Here is a 20738-nt window from a genome sequence, read left to right as displayed (position 1 = left end):
TAGAACTTTTGGCTTAAATGAGAAGCATTAAGAAAACAATGTATTCCAGCAGAACCTTATCTCATTTGTGAAATATGATGGTGGTAGTTTCAGTTTGGAATGCCCAAGTCAAAGTCCTGTCCTTAATCCAACAGAAATGTTGTGGAAAGACCTGAAGCAAGTATTCCATGTGAGGAAATCCACCCACATCCCAGAGTTGAAGCTGTTCTATACCGAGGAATGGGCTAAAATTCCTCCAAGCTGATGTGCAGCGGTTCATACCAGATAATGAAAGCAAAGGTTCACATACTTTTGCCACTCACGTGTATGTACTATTGGATCATTTTTATATTTTAATATTTATTTAATAAATAAATGACCAAGTATAACATTTTTGTCTCATTTGTTTAATTTAGATACTTTTAATAGTTGTGTGAAAATCTGATGATGTTTTAGATAATATTTATGCTATGTTATAAAGGGTTCACAAAATTTCAAGCACCACTGTATGCCACAATACCATGACTGACGTTATTTGTAAATGATGATAAATTATGTGATCATATTACCAAGTGTGAAATATATAGTTTGTAGGAGCTGGAAACTCATTTGTTCTGTGTTAATGTATAACCATCAACATGATGAGTCTTATTACAAAGGAGATTTGATAGATTTACCTTTAAAAAGTCATCTCATCCAAAAAAACAAAACAAAAAAACAACACGTATGATTATTATAATTATTAAGTACATTACATATTAAGGCATGACCACAAAACACGCGTACTCACACTCATACACACGTGTACACTAACCGATTGAGATCCCAGATGATGCAGGTTCCATCTCGGCTGACACTGATCAGGATACTGTATGGTTTGCAGACAAAAAGACCGGTAATCTCATCTGTATGCCCGTACAAGTGAACCTGAGACTCAACTTCCATCTCAGAGGCCTACAAAAGGTAAACAAAGAAGAAAACAGAAGGAACGTGGTAGAAAACAGCAAAGATCCCCCACAATGTCCCTTATAATGTGTTTGATCAGAAGCCTTAAAAATACAAAACTAGGTAACGTTTGGTGACAAATTTTGATGTTGGCTTGACGAAGCCAGTTTGAAAGTTTAAATAGTTATCAGTTTGAAATGTGAAGGTAATGGGCAGTTTTAAGAAATAAAGAGAAATTGATAGATAGGGTGCCAATCCTTGTAGGGTTAGGCAGACAGGCAGACAGACAGGGTGCAAATACTTGTAGAGTTGATTGGATAGATAGATAGATAGATAGATAGATAGATAGATAAACAGTTAGACAGAAAGACAGGGTGCCAATACTTGAAGAGTTGGGTAGATAGAGAGGGTGTCAATACTTCTAGAGATGGCTAGACACATAGGTTGCCAATAATTGTAGAGTTGGATAGATAGTTAAATGGTAAATGGTCTGCACTTATATAGCACCTTTTAACCTTAACATAAGTGCTTTATACTGTTTCTCAGGCCCTCACACACCAGGCAAGGCACTGGTTAGGGTGCCAATACTTGAAGAGCTGGATAGACAGAGAGGGTGCCAATTTTTCTAGAGTTGGACTGATAGTTAGTGTAACAATACTTGTAGAGTTGATTAGATAGATAGATAGATAGATAGATAGATAGATAGATAGATAGATACAGTATCTCAGAAAAGAGAGTACACCCCTCACATTTTTGTAAATATTTTATTATATCTTTTAATGTGACAACACTGAAGAAATGACAATTTGCTACAGTGTAAAGTAGTGAGTGTACAGCTTGTGTAACAGTGCAAATTTGCTGTCCCCTCAAAATAACTCAACACACAGCCATTAATGTCTAAACCGCTGGCAACAAAAGTGAGTACACCCCTAAGTGAAAATGTCCAAATTGGGCCCAAAGTGTCAATATTTTGTGTGGCCACCATTATTTTCCAGCACTGCCTTAACCCTCTTGGGCATGGAGTACACCAGAGCTTCACAGGTTGCCACTGGAGTCGTCTTCCACTCCTCAATGATGACATCACTGATCTGGTGGATGTTAGAGACCTTGTGCTCCTCCACCTTCCATTTGAGGATGCCCCACAGATGCTCAATAGGGTTTAGTCCATCACCTTCACCCTCAGCTTCTTTAGCAAGGAAGTGGTCGTTTTGGAGGTGTGTTTGGGTCGTTCTCATGCTGGAATACTGCCCTGCGGCCCAGTCACTGAAGGGAAGGGATCATTCTCTGCTTCAGTATGTCACAGTAGATGTTGGCATTCATGGTTCCCTCAATGAACTGTAGCTCCCCAGTGCCGGCAGCCTTAAAAATACAAAACTAGGTAACGTTTGGTGACAAATTTTGATGTTGGCTTGACGAAGCCAGTTTGAAAGTTTAAATAGTTATCAGTTTGAAATGTGAAGGTAATGGGCAGTTTTAAGAAAGAAAGAGAAACTGATAGATAAGGTGCCAATCCTTGTAGGGTTAGGCAGACAGGCAGACAGTGTGTCTTGAATTAATCTTGAATTTTTAACGATCAAAAAATGGTAGTTACCGGGCTAATGGAAAGTCTGATTCAAACTGCAGGGGGTCTAGTGAGGGGGCAGCAGGGTCTTGATGTGCCTCATGACGAGCCTCTTGAAGCACTTCATTCTGATGTGTGAGAGTGCAATGGGATGGTAGTCGTTGAGGCAGGACACTGAAGAATTCTTCGGCACGAAGACAATGGTGGTGGCCTTGAAGCACGTTGGAACAACAGCGCTGCTCAGGGAGATGTTGAATATCTCAGTGAAAACATCTGCCAACTAGTCTGCACATCCCCTGGGCATTCTGCAAGGAATATTATCTGATCCAACAGCTTTCCCTGAGTTGACCCTGCATAGAGTTTTCCTCACATCAGCCGTGGTTATACACAGCACCTGGTCATTGGGAGGAGGGGTGGCCTTCCTCACTGCCATGTCATTCTGCACTTCAAGACAAGTGTAGAAGTTGTTCAGTGCATCAGAAAAGGAGGCATCACTGTCACAGATGATATTGTCCTGTAGTTACTAACGGTCTGAACAGCCACGTGTTGCCGGTGTCCATGAAGTAGCTACAGATTTTCTGGGCATGTGTGCACTTTGTCTCTCTGATAGCCCGTTAATAATAACCCTTGATGTTTTTACGGCCACTTTGTCACCTTCCTTGAAGGCGGAGTCTTGGGTCCTCAGTAGTGCACGCACCTTCGGAGTCATCCATGGCTTATGGTTGGAGCAGTGGTAGCTCAGTGGTTAAGATGTTGGACTACTGCGCAGAAAGTCGTGAGTTCAAACCTCAGAACCACCAAATTGCCACTGTTGGGCCCTTGAGCAAGGCCCTTAACCCTCAGATGTATAAATGAAATAAATATAAGTCGCTCTGGATAATAGCGTCTGCCAAATGCCATAAAACGTAAATGTAAAATGAAGCGTGTAACGATGGTCTTGGAGACAGTGACATCACCAATGCACTTGCTGATGGCACTTGTATTTAGGGTCTGAAATGAATTTTTCCTCCACCTGTCACAGTGTTTAGTACTTTTTTTTTTACCAGCCATTCAGAATTTCTACCAGCCACCTCCCAAAAACAGAAAATAACACAATTGTTTTAAAATATATAATTGAAAAACAGTTATTTTTTCATTTTAAAGTAATCATAAAAAGTCATTGTGGCAGTGGGATGTGGTCGGGCGTTAGCTGTGGACAAAGAGGCAGGTCAAACAGGCAGGTAACGCATGATGATTCTCATGTAATTCTCATGTAATTAGTGAAGGATGATTTGTTTGTGTCTTTTTGTTGCCTCCTGCTGAAGCAAGAGTGAGACACAGAGAGACAGAAAGAGAGACAGAGAGAGAGAGAGAGAGAGAGAGAGAGAGAGAGAGAGAGAGAGAGAGAGAGAGAGAGAGAGAACCAGCACAGAGCCACGTGTTTGACTTTATGAACTCAACAGACAATTAAGCAATATCACACTTCTGGGTTTTTGCTTTTTCTTCGCTTCCACTTTCAAAGTGACAGTTAATGTTTGTACAGCCAATGGTAATCCCGAACACTGAGGGAGGAACGGATACAACAAAATTATGAAAATTTAGATATCCATTTTGGTAAACCCTACTTGTACTATGCTCCTTCACTTTGGAACTCTGTTCCTCCTGAACTCATGGAAGCTCAGTCTTATGGCATTTTTAAAGCTCTACTCAAGACACACTTTTTTAAACTTGCATTTGACTGCTGATGTCTTTATTATTATTATTTTATATTTATTATTATTAATAACATTGCAGTTGTTCTTATTAACTTTTATATGTTTTATTTTTCTGTGTTCTGCTTATTTTGTGTACAGCGCTTTGAGAAGCTGCTTTTAAAGGTGCTTTATAAAATAAAGTTTATTATTATTATTGTGTGAGAAATGTCCCTGCCAAAGTGGTGGATGACCAGACAATTTTACACACCACTGTCGACAATTCACCCGCATTTGGCGGATGCTAATTCATATACTGCATGTATTCCTCCAAGTTGGTGGAGTCAATATTGGTTGCAGCCTCCCTAAACATGTGACAGTCAGTGTGCTCAAAACAGTCCTGGAGGCTAGAGATGGTTCCTGTTGGCCAGGTTTTCACCTTTTTCAAAACCAGTTTGGAGCGTCTGACAAGTGGTCTGTATGCTGGGATTAGCATAACAGAGATGTGGTCTGAGTAGCCAAGGTGGGGACAGAGCTCCACCTGGTACACGCCGGGGATGTTTGTGTAAACAAGGTCCAGTGTGTTCAACCCCCCTCAAAGTTCACATGTGGATGGAATTTAGGGAGCACAGACTTCAGATTGTTAAAATCTCCGGCAACAATAAACAGTCCATCAGGGTGGGCATTACGCAGTTCGTTAATAGCCCCATACAGTTCACAGAGTCCCTCTTTAGCATTAGTTGTTGGTTGTTGCATGATTTCTGTATTTTAGCAGTGTCTGCCAATGGTAGACACCAACTGCTCTAATGTCCATGTGCTATAGAAAAATCGGGCTAAGAAACAAAACTAGCAAAATTCTGGATCTGGAGAGGCCGCTGCAAGCTACTGCCACCTTGGTTAATTTATCCAAGATGGATGAAGATCATTTATCAAAGATTAGAGAGATAAGGGTGCCAATACTTCTAGAGTTGGATAGGGTGCCAATACTTGTAGCGTTTATTAGATAGATAGATAGATAGATAGATAGATAGATAGATAGATAGATAGATAGATAGATGAAGTAAAAAAAATAACTACACCCCATGGATTTTTTATTTATTTTTTTTTTTATTTTTTTTTACATATTTGGACAAGCAAACATTTGATCTTCTTTGAAACATTGCCTATGTAATTTTCATAGTTTTAAATGAACAGAAAAGAGATCGGTCAAATGGAAAAGGTAAGTACACCCCTACATTTATCACACCTTCAAATCCATAAAATTAGAATTAGTGTTCAAGATTGGGTGCCAGGAACTAGAACCTGCTTAGGGAGTACAGGTGGAGCCTGTCTTATTTAAACTCTCACATTTAGTGTTTGGTGTTACCTTTGCTATAGAGGTGTGTGGTGTCATCATGCCAAGATCTAAAAGCGTTTTTTAAGGCCTTCAGAAAAAAGGTTGTAAATGCCTATGAGTCTGGCAAGGGATTTAAAAAGATTATTTGAAATACATTATTTCATTGTAAGGAAAATCATCTACAAGTGGCGCATATTTCAAATGACTGTAAATTTGTCCACAACTGGCTGTCCCAGCAAATTCAGCCCAAGAGCAGACCGCCTGATAAAAATAAGTCTCCAAGAACCCCAAATTTAATCACAGGATTTGCTAGTACGTCTTGCAATTGTTTGTATCAACATGCATGCTTCTACAATCAGAAAGAGATTGCACAAATTTGACCTGCAGGGGACACGTGCCAGGAAAAAGCCATTGCAAGACTACATTTTGCCAACGAGCATATAGGCATAGCATGAAGAACAGTTGTGGAAAGTTATGGTTTGGGGTTTCTTCGCTACCACAGGGAATGGACAGCTTGCATTCATTGATTCACCTATGAATTCTGCATCATATCAAACAGTGCTTGAAGATAATGCGAGGCCTTCTGTCCGAAAGTTGTAGTTGAGCTGGAAGTGGACCTTTCAACAGGATAATGATCCTAAGCACACTAGCAAATCCTCCAAGGAATGGCTCAGAAATAAAAATGGAGAGTTATGGATTGGCCTAGTCAAAGATTTCACAAAATGTTGTGTGTGTGTGTGTGGGGGGGGGGGGGGGGGGGGTGTTTGAAACGGGCAGTAAATGCAAAAAAAAACAAAAAAAAAACCCTCAAACATCTTGCAACTGAAAGAATATTGCATGGAAGGATGGTCAAAAATTCCAGCAAGCCTGGACAATTATGCAAAACACCCACAAGAAATTATTTCTGCTAAAGGGGGAAATACTAGCTTCTGAGGCCAAGGGTGTACTTACTTTTTCAACAGGAGAATATCATATCTATTTATATTTCTGTTGAATAAATTACTGAAAAAGCTGATTTTCCTTGTGGTTTTGTTCAAGTAAATCAACTTTATTAATGGGCACTCTTTCAAAGAGGATCAAATGTTTGCTTGTCCAAATATGTCAAAAAAGCCAACAATTTCCATGGGGTGTACTTGTTTTTTTTCACATGACTGTAGACAGACAGTCGGACAGTCTGTCTATCTACAGTCATGTGAAAAAAACAGACAGACAGACAGTATGACAGAGAGATAGAATCTCTGTTACAGGTATACTGACAGAGCAAGAGGGCTTCAGGTTATGTGCACACAGGTGTGTGTATGAGTTTTGATAGTTGGAGTCTGAAATCTTAAACATTCCGAGCAAGGCTCTGAACATTCCATCCAGAAAGATAGATAGAGGGCCAATACTTGGAGAGTTCATTGGATATATAGGGTGCCAATACTTTGCAACAACTCACCTCATAGAGGCACTGCTTACAAAAAAGTTCCAGCCTCAAACAGCGTATAAAGAAAAGCACACCTAAAACCTTTACCAAGTTTATGTATTATAAAAAAAAGCAAGCCACCAAATATTTTCAAATAACCCAGTCTCTCTTGTAGTGAAAAAGAAATATATTCAAGGAATTAAAGTCTTTTGGATGGTCCTCACCCATTCCTCAGTCCAAGGGTAAGCAGATCCACCTTTTTACCGGATTACGGCAACTTGCTCATGAATCCTCCTGGACAATCACCAAAAATAGAAGGAAAAAAAAGCATTCCTTCAGCAGCAACTATCCACGCAGAAGCATGACGATAATCCATGGAGTTTGGAATTCCTTAGTTGAGCACTCTCCCCGTGCCGTCACTCTCCCAGTTTATGTTTACTTCCGTAAACAATGATAACGTGATAACATGATAACTGGCGCGGAGTTCTCGTAAAGGCTTGCAAATGTGAGCACAGAGCCAAACACAATGCTGATGCGGCAACAAGACTGCACTAAATTATACCTGGCAGCAATAATTAAAATAATTAAAGGTATTTAAAACATGGACTAGATTTGGCAGTGCTACAACTTGTAGAGCTACATACATAGCTAGGGCAGCAATACTTGTACAGTTAGATAGCTAGGGTTCCAATACTTCGAGTTGATAGATAAATAGTGTGCCAACACTTGTAGAGTTGATTGAATAGATAGGGTGCCAATACATGTACAGTTAGATTTATTGGGTTCCAATACTTGGAGAGTTGGATAAATAGGATGCCAATATTTGTATAGTTGATTAGATGGACAGATAGGTAGATAGAGAGCTAGTAAATACTAGTAGAGTTGGACAGATAGAGATAGGGTGCAAATACTTATATAGTAGGATAGACAGATAGGGTGCCAATATTTGTAGAGTTGGATAGATAGATAAACAATACTTCTAGAAGTGGATAGACAGATAGGGTGCCAATATTTGTAGAGTTGATTAGATAGATAGATAGATAGATAGATAGATAGATAGATAGATAGATAGATAGATCGATCAAGTGAGAGTCTCTGTTACAGGTACAATGAGAGAGAGAGGGAGAGAAGACAGGCTTCAGGCTGTGTGCACACAGGTGTCTGTGATTTTGGCAGTTGGTTTTTGAACATTCTTAGACAGGCTCTGAACATTCCATGAAGACAGACAGACAGATAGGTTGCCAATAGCTAGATAGCTAAATAGATAGATAAGTGCCAATATTTCTAGAATTGGATTCTCTAGTTAGATACTTGTAGATTTGATTGGATAGATAGAGTATCAATATTTCTTTGTCAAACCAATATAGTAAAATGGGAAGATCACGCTGAAGTGCTTAAATTCCAATGGTTTATTTAAGTATGCAACTACAACCCCTGGCAAAAATTATGGAATCCCCACACTTGGAGGATGTTCACCCGGGATTTTAAATTTGTAGCAAATAAACAAATCACAGATATGATACAAAACAATTTTTGCTTAATAGCTAAACATTCTGGCTTTGTGAAACATACCTCAAACAAGTTAAATGAAATTATTTTAATTAATGCCATATTATTTTCCAGATCAAGTAGAAGGAAAAAATTATGGAAATCACTCAGTGTTGAGGAAATAATTATGGAATCACCATGTAACTTGCATTTCTATAACAAATACCAGCACAAGTCCAAAAATGCAAATTACTCTGCAGTTAAAACAGAGAGTGCTTGCAGACCTTAACATTGGACTTTTTTAAAGGAAACATGGCCCCAACAAGAGAGTTTTCAATGGAAACAATGGAAAGGATTATAAAACTCCTTCAAGAAGGAAATCAAACATGGAGTGTGGCAAAAGATGTTGGTTGTTCCCAGTCAGCTGTCTAAAAAATTTGGTGCAAGTATAAACTAGAGCTGCAACAACTAATCGATAATAATCGATTATGAAAATCGTTGTCGGGCACACGGTGGCTTACTGGTAAGCATGTTCGCCTCACACCTCCAGGGCTGGGGGTTCCCACTGTGGCCCAGTGTGTGCAGAGTTTGCATGTTCTCCCAGTGCTGCGGGGGTTTCCTCCGGGTACTCCGGTTTCCTCCCCCAGGCCAAAGACATGCATGGTAGGCTGATTGGCATGTCCAAAGTGTCCGTACTATGTGAATGGATGTGTGAATGTGTGTGTGATTGTGCACTGCGATGGATTGGCACGCTGTCCAGGGTATACCACACCTCGTGCCCGATGCTCCCTGGGATAGGCTCCAGGTTTCCCCGTGACCCTGAAAAGGATAAAGCGGTATAGAAGATGGATGGATGGATGGATGGAAAATCGTTGTCAACAAATCTCATTATCGATTAGTTGGTCTGCGCGCGGCACAGGGTACATTTACTCATTACGTTACTTCTGTTCCCGAAAACACACTCCGGAGAGTAAATACTAAAGTTGTGTTCCAAATGACGTACTGTACACTTACACTATGCACTCTACACTACCGTCTAGTGTGCGGATTTTAGAAAGGTAATGTCATCTCAAATGTTACACTAGCGGATTTTTGGAAATATAAGCCATTTCATAATCGACAGCGCATGACGTCACACGCACGTAATATGACACCGCTAGCTTTAGCCTCAGAGTCACCGACACTTACTTTCTTCGATTCACTGTTTCTGTCAGAATTATCTTTTATTCCCAACATGACCTCAGTCCTCATCAGACAGAGGCAAAATCGTCACGTGACTGAGGAAGAAATGCGACCTCTAAGTCCTGTAAGGCAGGGGTGCATTTTATATTAACACCGCCGAGAAGCTTTATAAACTTTATAAAGCAGAGTTTCTGCAGCACGTAAGCATGATCGTGATGCAGTCGCGAGGTGCTTAAAAGGTTTCATTTAATTTCAGTTTATTGTCATTATATGTTGTATTTGCACACTTGCAGTGTAAATTCTGTTGTTTATTTTAACGGAAGTGATGTGTTAGTAACAAGACCGCGGTGATACAGAGTGCGAACGTGAGAAAGATCTGTAATGTCTATTTAAAACACTATGATCAAAAGTAAAATAATATGTCTAAAGGCAGCGAGTAACAGAAACCACAAGGTGCATTGAAAGAGTTTTTATTATTAATTTAGGACTGTAGTTTAATTCTGTGCTTTTTGTGCATCCGTAAAAAAAAAAAATGCTGCTATCTATCTATCTATATTTATCTTATTTAGATAGGTTATATTTATATTATATATAAGTACGCATTATTTTTTTATGGATTCACAAAAAGCACAGAATTAAACTATAGTCCTAAATTAATAATATATATTCTTGTATGTGTGTTGGCTTCTTTTCTGTTTTGGACAAACAGTTGTGTAAAATTTTAGTCTGAATTTATATTTGTAACACTCAGTTTGTGGATTTTATTTTTTATTTTTTTTAAAAAGGCACTGAAAGTCTGCCCTGCCCCATCCGATTAATCAAAAATAATAATTGGCCAACTAATCGATTATGAAAATAATTGTTAGTTGCAGCCCGAGTATAAACAAAATGGGAAGGTTATAAAAGGAAAACATATCGGTTGAGCAAATAAGATGGCAAATGTCATGATAGAAATCTGAAAGCAATATGCCTTGAAAATGCACAATAAAAAAAGAAAAAGAAAATCAAATTGGCGGAAACAGGAGTCAACGTTTGTGACAAAACTGTAAGAAATCGGTTGAATGAAATGGGATTTACATATAGAACAAGCCAAACAAAAACCAACACTAACATCTAAATAAAAGAAAATAAGGTTACAGTGGGCTAAAGAGAAGTGTGGATGATTGGATGAAAGTGATATTCAGTGATGAATCACGAATCTGCATTGGACTAGGAGATGATGCTGGAACTTTTGATCAGGTGCCATTCTAATGAAACATATAAAGATGACTGCCTGAAGAAAACAATCAAATTTCCCCACTCATTTATTATATGCGGTTGGACCTCAGCAGTTAATTCACAAGTGTAGGTTGAACTTTTGGACACTTTTCTCATTACATCGATAGAAAATGGGTTTGATGATGAAGTCGTCATTTTTCAGGATGATAATGCATCTTGCCACAGAGCAAGGAGTGTTAAAGCTTATCTTCAGGAAAGGCATTTCAACTCACATGGCCAACAAACAGTCCAGATCTCAATCCGATTTAAAATTTATGGTGGAAATTTTTTAAAATTTGCCCATCCTGCAAAGATCTGTCAACCGCTATTTGAGAAAGTTAGAACCAGCTTAATGGAGAATATTGATCTGGAAAAAATATGCCATTAGTTAAATTAATTTAATTTGTTTGAGGTATGTTTCATGAAGCCAGAATGTTCAGCTATTAAACAAAAATTGTTTTGTGTCATATCTGTGATTTGTTTATTTGCTACAAAGTAAAAAAAAGCCAGATGAGCATCCTCTAAGTGTGGTGATTCCATACTTTTAGCTAGGGGTTGTAAGAAACAACAGTTTTTCTCTATTATCTTTATATTTTTATTGATGAAGAGGGATAAGTAAAGATAATGTGAGAGTTGACAGGGCAACCCTTGCAACCCTTTGACCTGTCTGACTCCACCTGGGCTACAGGTGTGCTATTTCTAAGGCAACAGAGAAATTACAAATGAGACACGTGTGTGTGTGTGTGTGTGTGTGTGTGAGAAAGAGAGAGAGAGAGAGAGAGAGAGAGAGAGAGATAATGACTGGATCTGGATGAATGGGGTAGAAGCAGGAGAGTCATACTGCTGTAGTAACCTACCACAAAGCGGTTGCTGTAGGCAGTGATGACTCCGCATTTACTGCCTGTAAACAGCTGACAACCATCAGACACCCAGGCACAGCTTGTCACCTGAGAGAGAGTGTGTTTTAGGGGAATCAAACATGGCAACTTACATAACTGCAATAAAGTAGGAGATCCAGCAGTAGGAATAAGATGTTAACATTCACAATAACAATACAATCATTATCTGTCACATCAGATTCCAGATGAAGTGAAGACTCTTGAATTTTAAACAGCATGATGTGCATTTTTTAACCATAGCAATTCCCAAAGACATAAACAGCAATAGAAGAAATACAACTTGATGGATTAAATATATGTTGTGCATGTTAAGTAAATTAAACTATGTAGAGTTCATGCTACTCGGTGGAGTAAGATTAATTTTGCACTACCATGCTGTTAGATTAGTAAAATCCCTGTGATTCCATGAAAGCTTGTTTCGGTTTTTTGTGTAACAATGCACAAAATAATGTCAGACCTGGTGGAGCGGAGAGCACTGGATGTAATTGATGGGCGGCTCACTTTGCTTGCTCTTGAGCCGCAGCGTATTGTCACTGTAGCCCCAGCTGAGAATGGCAGACCACTGGATATCTGTGCTGTGCATACTTCTCACACCTAAGGAACAGTGAGCGATGAACTGAGAGCATTATTACAGAAGGAGACATATTGTACACTGAATTTGTTTTCAACTGTTTATTATGGTCACTCTAGCCATGTGCTTGCAGACTGGTGCCGACTCTGCTTGTTGAAAAACAAAGTGAGAGACAGAACAAAATTTCTGCTTTCATTTCCTGATACCATTGGAGATCTTAAACAGAATGGCACATTTGGTCTCAGACCACCCAATTTATAGGTGAAAAGAAGTATAGATAGTCTTATAGTAACTTAAAGTAAACAGCACTTAATATTTGGTTGCATATCCCTTGCTTGCAATAACTGTATCAAGTCGGCGACCCACTGACATCAGTAAATTGTTGAATTCTTCTGTTGTGATGCTTTTCCAGGCTTGAACCACAGCTTCTTCAGTTGTTGGTTGTTTTGAGGGTTTTTTCCCCTTCAGTCTCATCTTCAGGAGGTGAAATGCATGTTCAACTGGGTAAGTTCTGGTGATTGACTTGGCCAGTCTAAAACATTTCAATTTGTTTCCTGATTAACTCCTTTGTTGTGTTAGCAGTTTGTTTTGGGTCAATGTCTTTTTGCATAAGGAAGTTCCTCTCAATTAGATTTATGCATTTTTCCGTAAATTGGCAGACAGATTTTTTTCTGTACACTTCTGAATTCATTCTGCTGCTAACATCATGAGGTATATCATCAATAAAGATTAATCAACCCACTCCAGAAGAAGCCATGCAAGCCCAAGCCATGACACTACCTCCACCGTGCTTGATCGATGAACTCGTATGCTTTGGATCATAGTAAGATACATCCTTTCTCCAAGCTTTGGCCTCTTCATCACTTTGGTAGAGGTTAATCTTGGTTCCATAACTCACCTCTTTATTTCTCTGAGAATTCCATATTAGTACTTCTGATGAGTAGTTTATATCATGTGGTATGGCCTCTATATTATTGCTCTCCAAGTCTTCCTCAAACAGTAGATTGTCATACCTTCACCCATATGGAGATTGTTGGTGATCAGTGATTGTTGTTTTTGGGTAAAAACCCCAAAACAACAATCACTGATCACCAACAACCTCCGCAGGGATGAAGGTACGACAATCCACTTCACAGCTATCACAATGTTTCTGGCATCAACTGCTGTTGTTTTCCTTGGAAGACCTGTTCCATGTCAGGTTGTTTGTACACCAATGGCTTCTTTCTTTTTCAGGACATTCCAAATAGTTCTATTGGCTACACCCAATGCTTGTGCAATGGTTCTGATCGATCTTCTCTCTCTTAAGTACTCTTCCAGTACTGATGGAGAGTAATCCATGTCCTTAGTCTGCGTGTCTTCAGCAAACTGTTTGCGGGCTTTCTTGTGCATCATCTTTTAGAAGAGGCTTCCTTCTGGGACGACAGCCATGCAGACCAATTTGATGCAGTGTGTGGCATATGGTCTGAGCACTGACGGTCTGACCCCCCACCCCTTCAACCTCTGCCGCAATGCTGGCAGCACTCATACACCTATTTCCCAAAGACAACCTCTGGATATGACGCTGAGCACATGCACTCAACTTCTTTGGTCAACCATGGCAAGGCCTGTTCTGAGTGGAACCTGTCCTGTTAAACCGCTGTATGATCTTGGCCACCGTGCTGCAGCTTAGCGTCAGGGTCTTGGCAGTCTTCTTATAGCCCAGGCCATCTTTATGTAGAGCAACAATTCTTTTTTTCAGATCCTCCGAGTTCTTTGCCATGAGGTGCCATATTGAACTTCCAGTGACCAGTATGAGGGAGTGTGAGAGCAATGACACCCAATTTAACACACCTGCTCCCCATTCACACCTGAGACCTTGTAACACTAACAAGTCACATGACACCGGGAAGGGAAAATGGCTAATTGGGCCCAATTTGGACATTTTCACTTAGGGGTGTACTCACTTTTGGTGCCAGCGGTTTAGACATTAATGGCTGTGTGTTGAGTTATTTTGAGGGCACAGCAAATTTACACTGTTATACAAGCTGTACACTCACTATTTACATTGTAGCAAAGTGTCATTACTTTAGTGTTGTCACATTAAAAGATATAATCAAATATTTACAAAAATGTGAGGGGGTTCTTACTTTTGTGAGATACTGTAAATATGAGGAATGAAAAGGTGAAATTACAATGTATTGTCTCATTCATCTTTTTGATCTTAAACTCAAATGTCTTAAGTGCACAGCAAAAACAAAAGAATTGGCCTTGCCATTCCAAACTACAAGGGGTTGTAAGAGCTTTACTATATTATGTAGTAACATGTTTTTGTGTGGAAATGCAAACAACCTACTGGTGCTAGATGTTGCAAAGACCTGAGGGTGTATCCATCTACAGTTTTATATGAGATCAATACACAGTGATTTGTGGGTATCTTTTAATGTGTGTAAATGTACATGTCCCCCACCCTGCTCCTTGCTGTAGATCATCATAAGGCAGAACTTGCAGGAGAGGCCGCAGATGGCTCGGGTGGGCAGTGCCAGCAGGGAGCCAAAGCACTCTCCATGAAGTTGGTTGAAACACACCACTGGGTCAGGGGCACTGGGTGAGCCCACATACTCACCCCATTTTAGGCCCTTAATCCATGGCAGAGGACTCTGAAAAACAGTAGAAAAGGGCTCGCAAAACCTCACAAGATGGGGAAAAAAGTGCATCCCTTGAAACCTAGAGACAAAATAAACTAAAACCCTAGAAAAGCAGGAGACTACAATATTTCTTTAAATGCAGTTTCTCAATTAACTTTTTTATACTACATTCCCAATCCAGTGTTAGTCTTCACCGTTTTCATTGTCATACATGTAGTACCTATCAGGAGATTACATGAAGCTAACCAGTACAATTTGCCTTTATCTCATCTTGCCCCCTGTTAATCACTAATTGATGATTTTATCACTCATGACTTTAGAGGGATGTAGGCTCTAACCAGCAGAGTAGGGCTAGGGCTACAGCTGTAGTTGCTAGTCACTAGCATTAGTATTTATTTATTTTTTTTTTTATTAGTCAGTGGGTTATACTTGTTAATTGAAGTCAGGACTATAATTAAATCTAACAAGTTATTAGCTATAACTTTGAAGTAAATTATATAAAGTATGCATGTATGTGCGCTGCATTGAACAGCAGTCTAGATACTAATTGAACTTCTATTCAGCAAAGGAGCCTGGACAAGCAACATGCTGTTTCAGTTTCTTAATTTAAGCCCCTTTCATGTTGAGTGAAGACATTCCGTGCATGGAAGGCTTGCATAGCTTTACCTGTTTGGCAAGCACAGACTCCCATGTCTGTGCTTACCAAACAGGCAAAGTCCTGCAAGCCTTCCATGCAAAACGTTTTCCTCTGATGCATCTTAGCTTCCTTTAGCTAAGATGCATCAGAGGTAGATGTTTTGTTGTCCTGCTCTGAAGTCAGACAACATAGGCTATTAAGGTGTATAGGACTGCAAAATAGACTAAAAGGAAATACATATTACAAGCAATCAAAGTAGGCTTTTATTGTAATTCCTTTTGTCACATACAGATGTTAGAAAACCTTTGGAACAAAATATTGTTCCCCGAATCACAGTGTTAGAATTAACATGAGACAGCATGAGACATTAGACAAGAGAATAAGTTAAAGACATTAGACAAGAGACTAAGTTAACAAAGTAGCAGACAGTGCAAAAGTAAATAAATACAGACAACAGACTATACATTATACAATAGACTATACATCAAACAAAAACATACAGTAATGTACTACAGAAAACTGAAGATACTTGTAACACGTCAATGGTGGGCAAGGAGGAGGCAGGAACAGGCTGAACATAACCATGAAGTTTAATAAAAAACAGAACTCAAACACAACATAAGACACACAAACATAATTCCAACACAACGCGCACATGTGTTGTCCCCCATTCCCGCCAAAACCAAGTGCTTGCATTCACTCCTTTATCACTCTCTCCCACTGGTTAGATCACTCAGTGCCAGGTGTTTGTCCTCACAGCCTGGCCCCTCCCTCCTCCTTGTCACACTCCTCTGCTGATTCTCCAGTCCCCAGACATGCTGTCAACTGGTCCTCAGCCAACTGGGAAGCAATCCCCCACGACATCGAGCGATGGCACTGATCTGTTGAGGAGTCTAATGGCCTGTGAGAAAGTAGCTGGATCTGATCAACTCATCACAGGTGCTCCGGGGCCACCTTTCAGATGGGAGGAGTGAGAGAGAGCCCTCCTAATGCTGCAGGCCATCCTTAGACACCTTTTGGTGTAGATTTCTTTGATGGCAGGAAAATGTGACTCAGTAATGGACTGGGCGGTCTTTACCAACAGCTGCAATGCATTCCTGACTGAAATCAGTTTCTGCACTAGACAGTGATGCTACGTGTCAGGATGCTCTGTGATACACCTGTATAGGAGGAGTTGTGAAGGTGAGTGCACATATCAGTCCTATTCAGTCTTCTTAGGAAACAGAATCACTGTTGTGCCTTATTCATTAAAAACAAGGTGTTGATGGACCATGTAACCATGTCTGTGATGTGCATGCACAAGGGTTAGGGTTAGAGAAATTTGAGATATTCGTGTCCTCCTGAAATTAACCATCATCTCTTTTATTTAATTTAATTTATTTATTTAATCAGTGACAATACATATGACAAAAGAAATGGCAAACTGAGTAGCCTGTTCCTCCAGAAGTTCAGAATCCAGTTGCACATTGAGGAGCTAAGGCTGGGTGAGTGGAGCTTCCACAGCATCTGTGGTGGAGCATTTTGGTTAGTACGCATACTGATGAAGGTCCAGTGTGCAACACCTCCCTGAGCAACGCTGTCGTTCCAACATGTTTCAAGGCCACCACCACTGTCCCCATGTCAAAGAAGTCTTCAGTGTCCTGCCTCAATGACTACCACTCACACCCATCATCATGAAGTGCTTTGAGAAGCTCGTCATGAGGCACAACAAAAACCTGCTGCCCCCCTCACTGGACCCCCTGCAATTCGTGTATCGTCCTAACTGCACAACAGATAATGCCGTCACCACCACCCTACATCTAGCCCTCACCCAACTGGACAAAAAGGACTGTTCCCGACTTCAGTTCAGCATTTGACACAATCATTCCTCAGTACCTGATTGTAAATCTGAACCTGCTGGGCTTGAACACGTCCCTCTGCAACTGGACCTTCCTGACTGGGAGACCTCAGATCGGAAACAGCATCTCCAGCACCACCACACTGAGCACTGGGGCCCCCCAGGGCTGTGACTCATGACTGTGCAGTAATGCACAGCTCAAATCATGTCAAGTTTGTCGATGACACGACGGTGGGAATGGTGGGTCTCATTAGCAAGAATGACAAGTCAGCATACAGAGAGAGAATAAGTGCAGCAGGTAATGGACTGGTAGAGAGCCAACAACCTGTCTCTTAACAGGGACAAAACAAAAGAGATGGTTGCTGATTCGGGAGAGCACGGAGCGGCCACTTTATTAGGCCCACGTGTAGCTAGAAGAAATCTTTCTGATCACATGGTTACTCTGGATGGTCTTTCTGTTTCATCATGTACAGCAGTTAAAGACCTTGGAGTGATTATTGACTCCAGCCTATCATTTGATGCTCAAGTAGATAATATTACAAGGATAGCTTTCTTTCATCTCAGAAATATTTCTAAAATAAGAAACATATTGTCACTACATGATGCGGAAATACTAGTTCATGCATTCGTCACCTCTAGATTAGATTACTGTAATGCCTTACTGTCTGGATGTTCCAGTAGGAATATAAATAAGCTCCAGTTAGTCCAGAATGCAGCTGCTAGAGTCCTAACTAGAACTAGAAGATACGACCATATCACACCGATATTATCAATACTGAATTGGCTCCCAGTAAAATCTCGCATTAACTATAAAATACTTTTATTAACCTATAAAGCACTAAATGGTCTCGCGCCACAATATCTAAGTGATCTTTTGGTTTTATATGATCCGCCACGCCTACTTAGATCAAAAGATGCAGGCTATTTGACGGTACCTCGAATAGTGAAGGCTACAACAGGGGGAAGAGCTTTCTCTTATAGAGCCCCACAGTTATGGAACAGTCTTCCTATTAGTGTTCGGGACTCAGACACAGTCTCAGTGTTTAAGTCTAGGCTTAAAACGTATTTGTTTACTCAAGCCTACCCTGACTAGATTCTGTTCTACTACTTCCCAGTCATAATAATCTTTTTTCTCCCTCTCTCCTTTCGCCGAGCCCCACACGAATTTATGGAGATATTAGAGATCCAGATCCTTTCTGCCTCTGGATGGAGCTCAAATCTTCTCTAATTCCAGACTGCTGGGACTACGGCTGCTGCTAAGGCCATACAAACTTCAGATAAATCCATAATGAACTTTTTCACACTAACTGGTGTTACCCAGATGAGGATGGGTTCCCTTCTGAGTCGGGTTCCTCTCAAGGTTTCTTCCTCTTAAAACATCTTAGGGAGTTTTTCCTTGCCACCGTCGCCACTCAGTGGCTTGCTCAGTTGGGATAAATTCACACCTTTAATATCTGTATACCATGTTGATATTTCTGTAAAGCTGCTTTGAGACAATGTCTATTGTAAAAAGCGCTATACAAATAAAATTGAATTGAAATTGAATTGAATTGAACTTTCCACTGAACATCACCAAATTCCATGGTGTCACCTGGCGGAGAACCTCACATGGTCCCTCAACACCAGCTCTATAACTAAGAAAGCCCAGCAGTGTCTCTACCAGGGCTCTACGGTTTGCATTTGCAACAGAAAAGTAGTTTGTGCGACTGTGAAAAAATATATAGGTGCATTGGTGCGAGTGATCTGTTCAAAGGTACACAAGGTATACAATCAGAATAAAAACTACAGGAAGTCCAAAATGCATCTACATCATGCAACAGTTACTTTCGCACTGCTTTTCATCACCTCAGACAACTGAACAAGTGTGCAAATACTGCAAAGAAGCCATTATGATGACAAGAGTAACACTGTACATCATCTGCTTCTCTCAACTTTCCAATCTCACAAACCGAGATCATTTATTTATCATGCAAAAGTACCTGAACCTGCGACATGCTCATGTAGCCACAGCAGTGTCGGGCGTGAGTAAATTAATAATGATGCTAACGCTACAAGATAGGTTTTAATTCAAACTTCATTATTAATTTACTTCTCACCAATCATAATCAAGACTAGCGACTGTGCAGTCTGCAAACATACAGTACGCTGCTGCTGTCTATTAGAGTTGATGCACTGTCTATTAGAGTTTGTGAAGGGAGCTTCACAAACTCTAATAGACAGTGCATTCACTTTATTTAAGCTCACTGTTGCCAGATATCACTAGAAAAGTCAACTCTAGTTTTCATGTTTTGATTTAATCCCCCCAAAAATGCAATTATCAGCAGACATGGCAACACTGTACTGGGGGAAACGATCTAAAAGGAGTAACTGATAAGCAAACAAAAAAAAAAAAACCTAATAGAATGTAAAGACAGAAAACGTGCTTTGTTATAAATAATTGATTTAATATTAAAAAAATAGACATAATAAATTCATAGAATATAAATAAAATGACAAATGAAATAATGTTTAATTACTATGGGTTGCATTTAATATTAATTTGATATTAAGCTTAGTAGGCTATTTCCTTAGAAGGCTATTAGTCTTCTTTTTCCTAATATAGATATTTTTGCATTGGTCTACTTTAAATTAGGGCTATATTGTTTAAGATATTTAAAAATAAATATTTTATGCTTGTTTATTTATCAATTAACCAACAGTATTTATCATTGCTATTATACTAATTCAATTAAAAGTGACCATGAGCATAGAACTATAGAGCATTTTACTGTTTATGATAAACATCCTGATTAAAGCTTAAACAAAAAAAAGAGTTTGGGATCTGGATCGGTATCAGTCGATCAAGATGACAAGAAACCGGTATCGGCTGTAAAAATCCTGATCCCTAATGAACACCATTAAACTAAAGTGCTTTGCATCTGGCGGGTAAATGAACTCACCCAATCACATCCTATATGAGATTATTCAGATATATACACAATATATGCAGAGTGGTTTGAGAATTGCCTTTGGAGAATAGTGTAGCTTTAAATATATTTAAGAGGAGCAGACTTCAAAGACTGAACACGGTGAACAAGGTGAAACAGGTTAACTTTTTTTGCATACAGTCTGTAAAATGAACTGAAAATATTCAATTTAATTTATCAGAAGGTAAATTAATTTGTCATGGCTCACACTATGTTCCTTCAATTCTGTCATAATTGACCAGCTTAAGTTTTCTCATGCCTACTTGTGTGTTATATTGTAGCACATTAACGTCACAATCTAAATAAATAAATAAATATTCAACCATGCTCCTAAATTTTTGAGCGTGCTCCTAACTTTTTGTAATTAAAAAAGTTGTTATT

General features: G+C 39.6%; 1 protein-coding gene across 8 annotated transcripts in view; it reads right to left on the bottom strand.

The window, feature by feature from the left end:
• Positions 1-20738, bottom strand: part of lyst (lysosomal trafficking regulator) — a 227188-nt gene that overhangs the window by 32087 nt on the left and 174363 nt on the right. For 6 of the 8 annotated variants that reach the window (XM_053679573.1, XM_053679568.1, XM_053679571.1 and 3 more), the window contains 4 exons: positions 14740-14929; positions 12180-12316; positions 11681-11770; positions 794-933 (listed from right to left, as the gene is read on the bottom strand). In XM_053679573.1, the coding sequence (XP_053535548.1) occupies positions 794-933; positions 11681-11770; positions 12180-12316; positions 14740-14929 (557 nt within the window). Of the gene's footprint in view, positions 1-793; positions 934-6306; positions 9204-11680; positions 11771-12179; positions 12317-14739; positions 14930-15794; positions 16715-20738 lie in introns of those variants that run through there. The other 2 variants (XM_053679574.1, XM_053679575.1) reach the window with 2 other exon arrangements.

Source organism: Ictalurus punctatus, chromosome 3, assembly GCF_001660625.3.
Source record: "Ictalurus punctatus breed USDA103 chromosome 3, Coco_2.0, whole genome shotgun sequence".
NCBI lineage: Eukaryota > Metazoa > Chordata > Actinopteri > Siluriformes > Ictaluridae > Ictalurus > Ictalurus punctatus.
Note: the sequence above shows the minus strand (reverse complement) of the source record. Positions and strands in the feature narration are given on the sequence as shown.